This window comes from Gorilla gorilla, chromosome 6 (assembly GCF_029281585.2).
Source record: "Gorilla gorilla gorilla isolate KB3781 chromosome 6, NHGRI_mGorGor1-v2.1_pri, whole genome shotgun sequence".
Classification (NCBI taxonomy): Eukaryota; Metazoa; Chordata; class Mammalia; order Primates; family Hominidae; genus Gorilla; species Gorilla gorilla.
Genome location: NC_073230.2, coordinates 84,189,528 through 84,199,977, shown reverse-complemented (window position 1 = coordinate 84,199,977; position 10,450 = coordinate 84,189,528). Strand labels below are relative to the sequence as shown.

Genomic DNA, 10,450 nt, shown 5'->3' with positions numbered 1-10,450 from the left:
GTATCCCTATAAGAGAGAGGCAGAGGAAGGCCTCTCTTATAGGGAGAAGCGCAGTGGGTCACACCTGTAATCCCAGCACTTTGGGAGGCTGAGGCTGGTGGATGCCTTGAGCCCAGGAGTTCACAACCAGCCTAGCCAACATGGTGAAACCGCGTCTCTACTAAAAATACAAAAATTTCCTGTAATCCCAGCTACTCAGGGGGCTAAGGTAAGGGAATTGCTTGAACCTGGGAAGCGGCGGTTGCAGTGAGCCGAGATCACACCACTGCACTCCAGCCTGGGCAACAGAGTGAGACTCTGTCTCAAAAAACAAAAAATAAGAGAGAAGCAGAGGAAGATTAGACCGGCACATACAGAAAAGGCCACGTGAAGACGGAGGCAGAGATTGGAATGATGCGGCCACAGGCCAGGAAACACCAGGGCATGGCAGCCACCACCTGAAGCTGAAGAGGAAAGGGGCAGGTTTCCCCGACAGTCTCCAGAGGGAGCGCGGCCTTGCCGTCATTGTGATCTTGGACATCTGGCCTTCAGAACCATGAGAGATTAAATTTGTTTGAAGCCACCAAGTTTGTGGTCATTTGTTACAGTAGCCACAGGACACCACAGCCACAGGATAAATCTCAGGGATGGGGGAGTAGGAAGATCATGAGCGCGGTTTTGGACATGCCCTTGACGTCCAGGCGGAGCTGCTGAATGGCTGGAGCTCTAGTGGATGTGGCATGTAAGGGACGGGTCTCCTGGAGAGGGAACTTCTGAGTCATCCCTGTGGAAGTGATGACTGGAGCTGTGGGTGTGGAGGGGTAGACAGCCAGAAGAGGAGCCTGGAGGTCCTCAGGCCATGAGTGGTGAGGACGAGAGGCTGAATCCTCAAAGGAGACCGAGGAGAGGCAGGAGGAGAGGCAGGGCTGTGGGGAGGCTGAGGGTTGCTGTTCACCCCTGCTAGGCTCCCTCATGCCCTCTCACTGGTCTGTGCACCCAGTTTGACTTCCAGTGGCCAGAGCCAGCATCTTGGTTAGAGGGCTACCCCGGAGCTTCCAGGACCCACTTAGCCTGTGAGTATCGTGAATCAAAGGGTTATGGGAGGCTAAGCACAGTGGCTCACACCTGTAATCCCAACACTTTGGGAGGCCAAGGTGGGAGGATTGCTTGAGGCCCAGACCAGCCTGGGTAACATAGCAAGATCCCATCTCTACTAAAAATTTAAATATTAGCTGGGTATGGTGGCAGACACTTGTTGTCCCAGCTACTCAGGAGGCTGAGGCAGGAGGATCACTTGAGCCTGGGAGGTCAAGGCTGCAGTGAGCTACAGTTGCACCACTGCGCTCCAGCCTGGGTGACAGAGCAAGATCCTGTCTCTAAAAATAAAGACTCAAGGCTGGGCACGGTGGCTCACGCCTGTAATCCCAGCACTTTGGGAGGCCGAGGCAGGCGAATCATTTGAGGTCAGGAGTTCGAGACCAGCATGGCCAACATGGCAAAACCCCATCTCTATTAAAAATAAAAAAATTAGCTGAGCATGGGGTGCACACCTGTAATCCCAGCTACTCGGAAGGCTGAGGCAGATCACTTGAACCTGAGAGGTGTAGGTTGCAGTGAGCTGAGATCGTGCCACTGCACTCCAGCCTGGGTGACAGAGCGAGACTCCATCTCAAAAAAAAAAAAAAAAAAAAAAGTAGACTTGAGCATAAAGTGCTGGGATTATAGGCATGAGCCACCATGCCCGGACTTTTTTTTTTTCTTTTTTTCTTTTCTTTTTTTTTTGAGATGGAGTCTTGCTCTGTCGCCCAGGCTGGAGTGCAGTGGAGCAATCTCAGCTCACTGCAACCTCCACCTCCCAGGTTCAAGAGATTCTCGTGCCTCAGCCTCCCGAGTAGCTGGGATTACAGGTATGTGCCACCACACTCAGCTAATTTTTGTATTTTTCATAGAGACAGGGTTTCACCATGTTGGCCAAGCTGGTCTTGATCTCCTGACCTCAAGTCATCCTTCTGCCTTGGCCTTCCAAAGTGCTGGGATTACAGGTGTAAGCTGCCGTGCCCAGGCTCTGTGCCTTCATTTAAACCCATGTCTCCTGACCAAATTGTCTCTAAGAGTAAAAGAAATGTGAGAAACAAGGAGTCTCCCATAAACAGGGAGTGAGGAAGGCTTGGGAACTGCACGTGTTCGTTTGTTGGGTCTAGAACATGGATCCACTCTCTTCCCACAATCTGCAGAGCAAGTTTCAGGCAGGGCTGATACTGCCTGCTGCGCAAGGGTGAGAACGGTAAGCAAGGGATGCCCGGTGCTCCTGGATGTTGCTTCTGGCCATTTCCCACCTCTCCCAGCTCCCACTCCTCCTGATATCCTGCCTTACATCCAGCCACCCTGAACTTCTCATAACCAGAGTCCGCACGCCACTCCCCCTTTTACAGGACTGTTCCCTCGGCTTGCCTGGCAAAGTCGGGTCCTGGGCCCTTCTCAGCCATCAGGCGTGTGCCCCTCTGCCAGGCCTCCCAGACACCTGCTCCTCCTCTAGTGTTTTGTTTTCTGAGACAGGGTCTTGCTCTGTCACCCAGGCTGGATCATGCAGTAGCATGATCATGACTCACTGCAGCATCAAACTTTGGGCTCAAGCAATCCTCCCACCTCAGCCTTATGAGTAGCAGGGACTATAGGCGCATGCCACCATGCCCAACTAATTTTTTTATTTTTGTATTTTTTGTAGAGACGGGGGTGTTACTACATTGGCCAGGCTGGTCTCGAACTCCTGGCCTCAAGCAATCCTCCTGCCTTGGCCTCCCAAAGTACTGGGATTGCAGGCATGAGCTACCCTCCTCTAGTATTTCTGTAGCTTGAGTGAACTTCTGCTGTTCTAGGTACCCACAGTTCACCATCTGCCTCCCCACCTGTCTGCGAGACCCTTGAAGGCAGGGACGTGACTTTCCTCTGTCTTCCCTAGGCTCAGTTATAGAGCCAGCTATAGGCAGCTGCTTGGGAGGCGCTGGTTAAGCTGAATGGAGGAACCAGTGGAGCTGAGATGCCCGTGCCCGCAGCCACCAGACCCTGGCTGAGCTCTCTCCAAGGTTATTACCTGGAGGCCATGGAGTGGAACTTCTGGAAGGCAAGAGAGAGGGAGGTTAAGGCTAGAAGGTGGGAAGCCAGGGCACTGTTGGGAAGGGGAAGGCCCTGGCGGGTATGGGGATGGGACACCTCCCTGTCCACTCACCCGGATGAACTCGTGGTGGTCCTCATTGCCGAACTGTTCCAGCACACACTCGGCTTGGGCCAGCCGCTCCCGGGTTCCCTGGGCCTGCTCCAGCTGCATGTCCAGGGAGGCCACCAGGCCGTGCACGGGTGTGACCCCCTATCCCCTCCAGGCAGCGGGCCTTCTCCTCGTCCACCGGGTGGCGCAGCTCCTGGAACTCGCGGCGGATCACCCAGCTGAAGACATCAGACTCATTCTGGGACAGGGAGGGCTGGTCACTGCAGAGTCACAGCCGAGCTGCCAGGCTCTGTCTGGCTGGCCTCGGTGTCCCCAGGGCCTTCCTGACCGGGCTGGTCCTGGGACCTGAGTCTCAGGGGAGGCTGCATGGTCTGGCGCCGGGCAGGGAGTTCACCCCATGCATGGGGAGCCCTGGCGGTGGCCGTGGGGAGGGTGGCCCCAGCTCCCATTTCAAATGGAGAGGCTCTGCTTTGGCCTGTTTTAATTTTTAATTTTCTTTTAACAGACAGGGTCTCACTCTGTTGCCCAGGCTGGAGCGCAGTGGCACGATCATAGCTCACTGTAGCCTTGACCTCCCAGCCTCAAGCAATCCTCCCGCCTCAGCCTCCCAAGTTGCTGGGATTACAGATGCACACCACCACACCCCACTTTGCCTATTTCAGCTATTAAATGTGCATATCCCAGAGTTCCACAACTGAAGGAAAGCAGGAAGGCCCTGGGCGAGCAGGCTTTGCTGTGAGGGAGCCAGAACTCCCTGCAGAACCCTGAGCTCCGCCTCCACCAGGCAGGGCTGATACCGCCTGCCGCGCAAGGGTGAGGAGGGTAAATGAGGGAGGCCGAGTGCTTCTGGATCTTGCTCAGCTCCTGTTTCTGTTTCACAGCCACCTCCAGGGCCGGGGCACTATGTGTCCCAGCCCCATGTGCCTCTCATTTCAGGAGATCAGCCAGGGCCCAGGGCTGCCAGCCTCTCCACGCCTGCGCACCCAGGTACTGGGAGGGCACCATGACAGGCTGGCAAGGTTAAGCAGACACAGGTGGCACAGGGGCGGAGGAGTCACGCCCATGCTTTGAGCTGTTTACCCCTGAGACTCAAGTCCTGGGTTATCTCAGTCTCAAGGACACAGAGGGCAAAAGCCAACTTGGAGCCAGTCCTAACGACAACTGAGTTGAATTCCCCTGAGAGGATTTGTGCTTTCCCCACCCCGCCCCGGAATGCTTTGAGTTCTGGCTTTATATGGAAGGCATGGTTTTCTGTAAAGGACCAATGAGAACTGAGCTCTACAGGAAAGTGAAGGTGGCCGGTCCCAGGCAGGGGCAGAGGAAAGGGGCACTCACGACGATTCGGGTCCGGTTGTTCACCAGTTTGGCGATGAGCTCATCCACCTTCTTCTGCTCCTGCTTCAGCTCAGAGATGAGGGCTGCGAGCTCCTCCTGGAGGCAACAGGCCATGGCCCCATGAGCAGCTGATCCCTCCCCTTCTCAGCTCCTTGGATCACCTTCTTGGGAGTATCCCAATGGCCACAAGCACTCCCAGGGAAACCAGGGCGGGAACCAGAGCCACCCAGGTACCCTTGAGTCCAAAACAGGTTAAATTGTTCAAGAATAGTCCAGGCGCAGTAGCTCACGCCTGTAATTCCAGCACTTTGGGAGACTGAGGTGGGACTTCACTTGAGGTCAGGAGTTTGAGACTAGCCTGGCCAACATGGTGAAACTCCATTTCTATTGAAAATACAAAAATTAGCCAGGTGTGGTGGCACACACCTGTAGTCCCAGCTACTTGGGAGGCTGAGGCACGAGAATCGCTTGAACCTGGGAGATTGATGTTGCAGTGAGCTGAGATCATGCCATTGCACTCCAGCCTGGGTGTCACAGTGAGACTCTGTCTCAAAAAATAAAAATAAAAAATAAAATAATTCAAGAATATTCTAAGGGCCGGGCGCGGTGGCTCACGCCTGTAACCCCAGCACTTTGGGAGGCCAAGGCTGGCTGATCACGAGGTCAGGAGATCAAGACCATCCTGGCTAACACAGTGAAACCCTGTCTCTACTAAAAATACAAAAAAAATTAGCCGGGCATGGTGGCGGGCACCTGTAGTCCCAGCTACTCGGGAGGCTGAGTCAGGAGAATGGCATGAACTCGGGAGGAGGAGGTTGCAGTGAGCCGAGATTGTGCCACAGCACTCCAGCCTGGGCAACAGAGCAAGACTCCATCTCAAGAAAAAAAAAAAAGAATATTCTAGGCTGGGCACAGTGGCTCATGCCTGTAATCCCAGCACTTTAGGAGGCCAAGATGGGAGAATCACTTGAGGCTAGGAATTTGAGACCAGACTGGGCAACACAGTGAAATCCCATCTCTAATGTTTTTTTTTTTTTCAAAGAATATTCTGGGCCGGGCGCGGTGGCTCACGCCTGTAATCCCAACACTCTGGGAGGCTGAGGCGGGCGGATCACGAGGTCAGGAGATCGAAACCATCCTGGCTAACACAGTGAAACCCTGTCTCTACTAAAAATACAAAAAATTAGCCAGGCGCAGTGGCAGGCACCTGTAGTCCCAGCTACTCGGGAGGCTGAGGCAGGAGAATGGCGTGAACCCAGGAGGCGGAGCTTGCAGTGAGCTGAGATCACGCCACTGCACTCCAGCCTGGGTGACAGGGCAGGACTCCGTCTCAAAAAAAAACAAAAAAACAAAAAAAAAGACAATATTCTGCATTGACAGCAGGAACTTCCCAGGCATAAGAGGGTCTCGATGTCACCCCTGTGCATGACATGGGGACAGTCACTAAACGTTACAGCTACCAGAAGTCACCATGTGATGCTGGCACTTCCTGGATTGAATGCTGCCTGTAGGGGACCCATCAGGTGAACTCTGTGGTCACCAGCAGATCCAGAATTAGTGGGTATTTAATCAGGAGCCATCACAAAAAGGCCGGTGCCAGGTGAGGCTAATTCTAGGGCCAGTGGTGCTCACACGGGCTTGGGTTAAACCTGGTGAATCCTCACGCCTATAAACACCTGAATCCATTCCTGGTGGGCTTGAACACAGCACGGATTTGCGACCTCCCCAAGCTGACATAAATGCACTTCTCCTGGACTGCCCGGGCCCCAAATCCGACCTAGCCTTGGGGGTGCCAACCAGGACCCCTGGACCACCATCTACTCCATGACTTGACCAGAGCCCCCGTCGGTTTGTACCCATGCAATGTACAGAATTTTTGGCTTGGATCGTGCCCAAGCACCAGAGAGCCGCAAGGGCCTTTCAGGAAGGGAGTTGGGTAAAGAATCAAGCACTTGCTGGCATAAACAGACAGAGTCCTTGCTCTGGAGAATGAGGCATCAGAACATCTCCCAGAGGCCTAAGAACGGCATTCCAATGTCACCCTCCCCAGGCAGACAGATGGGACTCATTCCTTCCCCGTGAGAGGAACTAAGTTATGCAAATCAATGCACCCATCAATCGAGCATCTCAAGATCTCAATAAACAGGAGGCAACGGGAACACCTTAAAGAGGGCAATAAAGGAGTGCAATTTAGTTGTATTCTGTGTTGCAACAGAGAAGAGCCTCAGGATCATCAAAACCCAAATCTGGCCGGGAACAGTGGCTCATGCCTGGAATCCCAGCACTTTGGGAGGCCGAGACGGGAGGATCACTTGAGGCCAGGAGTTTGAGTCCAGCCTGGACAAAATAGTGAGACCCTGTCTCTACCAAAAAAAAAAAAAAAAATTAAGCCCAAATCTAAAACAGGGACCCAAGCTGAGCTGCTGGATCCTAACTACAAAGGACAGACAAGCTCCCAGCCTGTTTCCCTCCCTCCTTCCCAAACTCAGCTTCCTCACCTGCAGTTGGCTTCCACCTTCCATACTCCCCTAAACCTGCTCTTGCCAAGATAATCAGTTCTTACTGCTACATTTAACACTTTTCAGTCCTCAGAGACATTTCACACACGTGATCTCCTCCTTCAGTCTGTCTCTCTGATTTCCGGGAGGCCACACTCAGCCGGTGTTCCCGCTCTGAGGATTCTTTCTATCCCTTTTTTGAGGGCTCTCTCTCTCTCAATCCAGATTTTAAGCCTGGTACCCCTTGGGGTCATCATCAGTGTCTTCCCTTATCACTATGTAGACTCTCCTGGGTTGGTCTTCTCCACCAAAGGGGACTTCAGTGACCACCAGGAGGAAGGACCCTCCACACCTCTCGCCCTGAGCCCCACCGCTGTCCTGGTCTGCACACCCCTCAACCCGACTGCACATCCCCAGGCACCTCCCGCTCCACCTGCCCACGCTGGATCCTCCCCTGCAATGACTTCCTCTGTGCAAGGGGGAATTACAGAGCTGGAGTCAACCTCCCCGTCCCTCACCCTCCTTGCCACACACAGTTGTCAGGGTTTTTTCTTTTCGAAATTTGTCTTTGGTCTGCCCCAGGCCTTTGTCCCAGTTCCCACCAACTTAGGTCCTGGCACCCTCATCTCTCACTGTCCTTTTGCCTCACCCTCAAAGCTCCCCTCTGCCAGAGAGATCTGAGCATGTCATCACTGGCTTAAAACCCTCCAGCCCCCGCCTTGCTCCCTCATCCTGTGAATAAACTCCAAATCCATTCCCGGGTCACACTGGCCTCTCCATGCCCCGGCCGCAGCTTACCTCGCTGGCCCTATCTCACCCCCACCGATGTTCCCTCCAGCCTTATGCTGGGATTACAGGAGTGGACACTGTGCCTGGCCAACAAGGCTAATTTTGAAACTTTTGTAGAGGCAAGGTCTCACTATGTTGCCCAGGCTGGTCTCAAACTCCTGGACTCAAGTAATCCACCCACCTCGGCCTCCCAAAGTGCTGTTATTATAGGCATAAGCCACCCAGTCACGTGTTTTATAACAGGTGTTTTATATATATAACACCCAGCCAGGTATTATTATTACTCGTCTTAAAGAATGATCTGCTAGGTTTCGTGATGGCCTACAAAGGCAGGAATTCACTGATTCAGCATTTTGGACATTTACAATGTGCCAGGCATGGCTCCAGGCACTGAAATACACCAGGGGACAAAATGAAGTCCCCACCCTCATGCACCAGAGAGTGCAAACAGGGGAGTGTCCAGACACAAACAAGGGGCCTAGGGCAGTGGCGCATGCCTATAATTCCAGCACTTTGGGAGGCCCAGGCAGGAAGATCGTTGGAGGCCAAGGAATTCAACACCAGCCTGGGCAACATAACAAGACCCCATTTCTACAAAAGATAAAAATTGAGCTGGGCATGGTGGTGTGCACCTGTAGTCCCAGCTGCTTGGGAGGCTGAGGTGGGAGGATTGCTTGAGCCTAGGAGTTGGAGGCTGCAGTGAGCCATGATCACACCACTGCACTCCAGCCTGGGCAACAGAGTGAGACGCTGTCTCCAAAAAGAAAGAAGAAAAAGAAAGGGGGGGCGGGCGAGGGAGGGGGAGAGAGAGAGAGAGGAAGGGAAGGGGGCGGGAGAGAGAGAAAAAAAGAAAAAGAAACAAACCAGAACTGCAAACAAAAAACAGGAAGGGGTGAGCACGTGACACCAGGGAGCTCCCATCCTGTCCGTGTAGCCTCAATCCCCAGCACCTGGGTTGAGCTGCCGCTCAAACACTAAGGAATGAATGTGCCAGGGCAGGGCTGCAGGGAAATCGAGGATAGCTGGATCCGTTTTGGTGCCAGGTGATAGCGCCAGAGAGCACAGGATCCAGTCCCCGCGGGCCCCGCCGCCCCCCTGCACCCTCACTCCCCACCTTCATGCGGCTGCAGACGGTGGAGACGGGCGTGACCGGGTGGTGTTGGTGGGAGCCCAGCAGACCGCAGAGGCCACAGATGAGCTCCTGGTCCTTCTCGCAGAAAAGGCTGAGCGGGTTCCGGTGGTGCACACAGACCTTGGGCTCCAGGTCCCCAGGTAGCCTCAGGGCTTCGATCACCCAGGCCAGGGAGACGTTGGGCGGGGAGCTGCTGCCGTCCACCACCTGCCAGCACATGGGGCAGCGCAGCTTGGTGTCCAGGTGGTAGGACAGGGAACCCAGGCAGCCCTTGCAGTAGGAGTGGCCGCACTGTAGCATTAGGGGCTCCTTGAAGACCTCCAGGCAGATGGGACACTGAAGCCGGTCCTCCAGCTCCAGCAGGCTCACCTGCCAAGCCATCCACACTCACTGCCCGGGCTGAAACACAGGCATCCGACCTCAGTCCTGTCCACTCCCCTCCCTCTGTCCAGCACTCACCCACCACCCTCAACCCTAAGGAGCACCAGAATTTTAGAAGAAACACTTTGAGTCCTGGATCCCAGTCCTAACCCACATGACCTTGGGCCCCAGTTTCCGCAGCTGTAAAACAAAAGACTGCAGTGAAAAAACTGGTCCCTTGAAGATGTGTGTGTGTGTGTGTGTGTGTGTGTGTGTGTCTACATTTTTTACTCAAATTTGGAGACAAGCATGAAAGGGGCCATCTGCAGGGTCATTTGCAATGACACTAATAATGCAAGGTCCAGCCCCAGCATGCATCCGGACCTAGAACTGGACAGCAAAACCCAGGCAAGCTCCCCACCTTCTAGATCAGTTCCCAAACTTTCGGGAAACTGTTGAAAGCATAGGTGTAATAGAGATTGTAGAGGCCCACCTTCAAGGGATCTGCTTCAGGGGGTCTCCAGTGAGACCCAGAACTCTACACTTATAGGTGACACTCCCAGGTAATTCTAGAGAGCCTGGAACCTACAAGGCCTCTACCCTGATCTCCCACCTGCTCCCCTATGAAAGCTTGTCAATGAGACAGAAGTAGCACCAGCAGCCCCCGGGGGAGCCCGACATTGGAATACCTGGCTTCTCACAATCCTCTGGGCCTCCCACTACAGCCTCAAGCCAGCATCACTGGCTTTTCTTCTTCCCAGCAGGAAACAGCAGGCACAGAGTCAGAAGTGGGAAGTGCAGCTGGACGCCTGCACCACTGCCTGGTCTCTGCCCCTTCTCTCCTCCCCTTCCCCAGCAACACCCCTGTGTCCCCAAGGTCACCAGAATCAGGTGGAAACTGGGTTACATCACAGGACTGGGGAGGCAGCCTTTGTTGGGCCTGCTCTGATAACATTCAAGTGCTGGCCTTGGCCACTGTGGAGGAGGGACAGAAACAGAGGGACTGGGCACACTGTCCACACCTCACAACCCCGACAGGAGCAGACAGGTGCTGGGAAACAGTTCTTTCTGAATCTCAATCTCTTGCTCTTATTATCCTTTTTTGGGGGGGGGTGGGGGGCTGGGGGGCAGGGG

At 54.2% G+C, this 10,450-nt stretch overlaps 1 protein-coding gene across 1 annotated transcript; it reads right to left on the bottom strand.

Annotated features, from left to right (window-relative positions):
- Positions 1-3,066: 3,066 nt before the first annotated feature.
- TRIM73 (tripartite motif containing 73) lies at positions 3,067-9,410 on the bottom strand. The gene is given in 5 exon segments (XM_031012969.3): positions 3,067-3,093; positions 3,206-3,328; positions 3,330-3,440; positions 4,538-4,633; positions 8,939-9,410. Coding segments are annotated over 5 exon segments (756 nt in total). The 5' UTR covers positions 9,338-9,410.
- Between the last annotated feature and the right edge of the window lie 1,040 nt (positions 9,411-10,450).